Here is a 2,190-nt window from a genome sequence, read left to right as displayed (position 1 = left end):
GACTTTGTTTGCTCCTCTCCTTCGTCAAGAAGAGAACTTTTCGTGTCCTCACTCTGGACTTCCTGGACATTTTCCTGGTATGACCCCCCGGGTTATGCAATCCACAGTTCGAGATCAAAGACAATTTGGGGGGGGTCACCCTTATCTTAACATCTTATCAATACATAAGTATAGTAAGATGTCAGGGGGGATATTGTAGGGGTCACCCTGGTGAAAAAAATCTGAGAAAAAGATCTGTTCAGGTCACAAGTTCTTTTCTCATTCATGATCAGAGGGGTGTTTCATTATTTCTGATTTCATTTCTTGCAAGGTCTTGCTGAATTACATTTATGAAAATAGGCTGGTCCTGATTTCATTAAGTAATTCCTACAACGTCGTCATGTTGATGATGTCTTCCTCTTGATGATGTCATCCTGCAGGTGGTCATGGGAAACACGGACAGCACCAGCACCTTCGTTCCTCCGGTCAAACCCTCGTTCGGCTTCTCCAAGAAGGAGGAGGTGCTTTCGGCCCGCAGCTGGTGGAGGAGCAACACCAAGAGCCGGGGTCGGAGCTACCTGAGCCAGCCCGCCTCCTGGCGTTACGAGTCGGGCCAAGGGAGCTCTAAGCTGAGCTACGGTTCACCTCAGAGGTTCAGCAGGAGTCCGCTCGGGTTCCAAGGGAGCGACGGGGAGCGAACGTCTCTGGAGAGCGGCGGCAGCCCGAAGGTGCAGCTCAGGAAAGATGGCAGCATGAGGGTGGAGTTTACCAACGCCAGGGTGGCTCCTGCCGAGCCGCAGGGTGCCCCGCCCGGTACCGGTGCCGCTCCAGAACCGTCCCTCCGGACCAGTAAAGGCAGCTCGCTCAGCTCGGAGAACTCCTGGTACGACTCGCCGTGGGGCGGAGAGCAGACGGACAGCGTCTTCATCTGTGGGCGGAGTCTGGACAACAGCAGTGGCTACAACACTTTCTCCTCTGCTCAGGCGGAGGACATATCACCTGGGTTTAGCTCCGCCCACCTGTTCCAAACTGTTGGCCACAACAGCTGCTCCTCCGGCCGCACCGATGATAGCGGCATCGGAGACTCCCTGATCCTGCAGCAGGACTCCCGAGACCTCAGACCGGTCCCGCCTTCGGGTTTCTACAGCCGTCATAACATGCCGCCCGCCTTCCCGCCGCCGTCTGAAACCATCACCACTGAATCCAACTCCTTTTCCACCGCGTTCGAGACCTGCTTCCAGGAGCAGCGGGAAAACTCCACCTCCTCATTTTCCTCTACGCTGGATGATGTCATGGCTACAGTTAGAGACGTGGAGCCGCAATACTGCACCTCCACACTACCCTGTCGTAAATTGGAGCCTGGAAGCTCCGCCTCCTCTGGGAACAGAAAAGACTTCCTAAAGAGCCGAATCCAACAGCTGAGCGACTGGACAGGAAGTCTGAGCCGAAAAAAGAGGAAGATCCAGGTAACAGCTGACCTTTCAAAATAAAATACCAAAAACAAATAAATATTTAAAACAAGCCAACAGGAAGCAGGAAGTTCTGCTGAACCGAACTTTTTTTCACAAACAGCTGAAGTTATGATTTCTCTGCAGGAGCCGAACGGCGCCGATGCCTCGGACGTCTTCATCAACGGAGCGACCGGGACCGTTCTGTGGTCCTCCAACCCCCTGCACCACCAGAACCAGAACCTGGTCCCTCTGACTCAATGCTGCAACGCTCAGAGGCAGGACGTCTATCAGAACTTCATGCAGGAGCTGGCGGCGGGCTGCAGCAGCGCGGACCACCGCACCGACCCATCAGAGGAGGAGGAGGAGGAAGAGGACGACGTTGAGGAGGAGAAAAGAGGAGGGGAGGTTCTGGTGGACGAGGAGCAGGCGGTGGTCCGGCGGGCCGGCTGGCTCTCCTTTAAAGCTCTCCTCACCATCAACAAGGACAGGAAGTTGCAGCTGGTTTCCTGCCGCAGGTGGAGGCGTTACTGGGTCACACTGAAAGGTGAGCTCTGATTGGTCCAAAGCTCCGCCTCTTAATGGGATTTTCTAATTAATTAAGGTTATCAGACAGTAAATATTAGCTTTAAGCCAACAGGATTTAAAGTGTATCTTACCCCCCCGGTGAAAAGATACAGTGGTTTGCAAAAGTATTCATACCCCTTGAACTTTTCCATATTTTGTCACATTACAACCACAAACATAAATATATTTCACTGGA

The 2,190-nt window shown here is 53.2% G+C and overlaps 1 protein-coding gene across 2 annotated transcripts in view; it reads left to right on the top strand.

Annotated features, from left to right (window-relative positions):
- Positions 1-2,190, top strand: part of LOC106530768 (T-lymphoma invasion and metastasis-inducing protein 2) — a 42,015-nt gene that overhangs the window by 22,124 nt on the left and 17,701 nt on the right. For both annotated transcript variants that reach the window (XM_014026465.1, XM_014026466.1), the window contains exons 2-3: positions 420-1,445; positions 1,575-1,974. In XM_014026465.1, coding sequence (XP_013881919.1) covers positions 426-1,445; positions 1,575-1,974 — 1,420 coding nt within the window. In that variant the 5' untranslated portion in view covers positions 420-425. The remainder of the gene's footprint in view (positions 1-419; positions 1,446-1,574; positions 1,975-2,190) is intronic.

Source organism: Austrofundulus limnaeus, unplaced genomic scaffold (genome assembly GCF_001266775.1).
Source record: "Austrofundulus limnaeus strain Quisiro unplaced genomic scaffold, Austrofundulus_limnaeus-1.0 Scaffold557, whole genome shotgun sequence".
NCBI classification, from domain to species: domain Eukaryota; kingdom Metazoa; phylum Chordata; class Actinopteri; order Cyprinodontiformes; family Rivulidae; genus Austrofundulus; species Austrofundulus limnaeus.
Note: the sequence above shows the minus strand (reverse complement) of the source record. Positions and strands in the feature narration are given on the sequence as shown.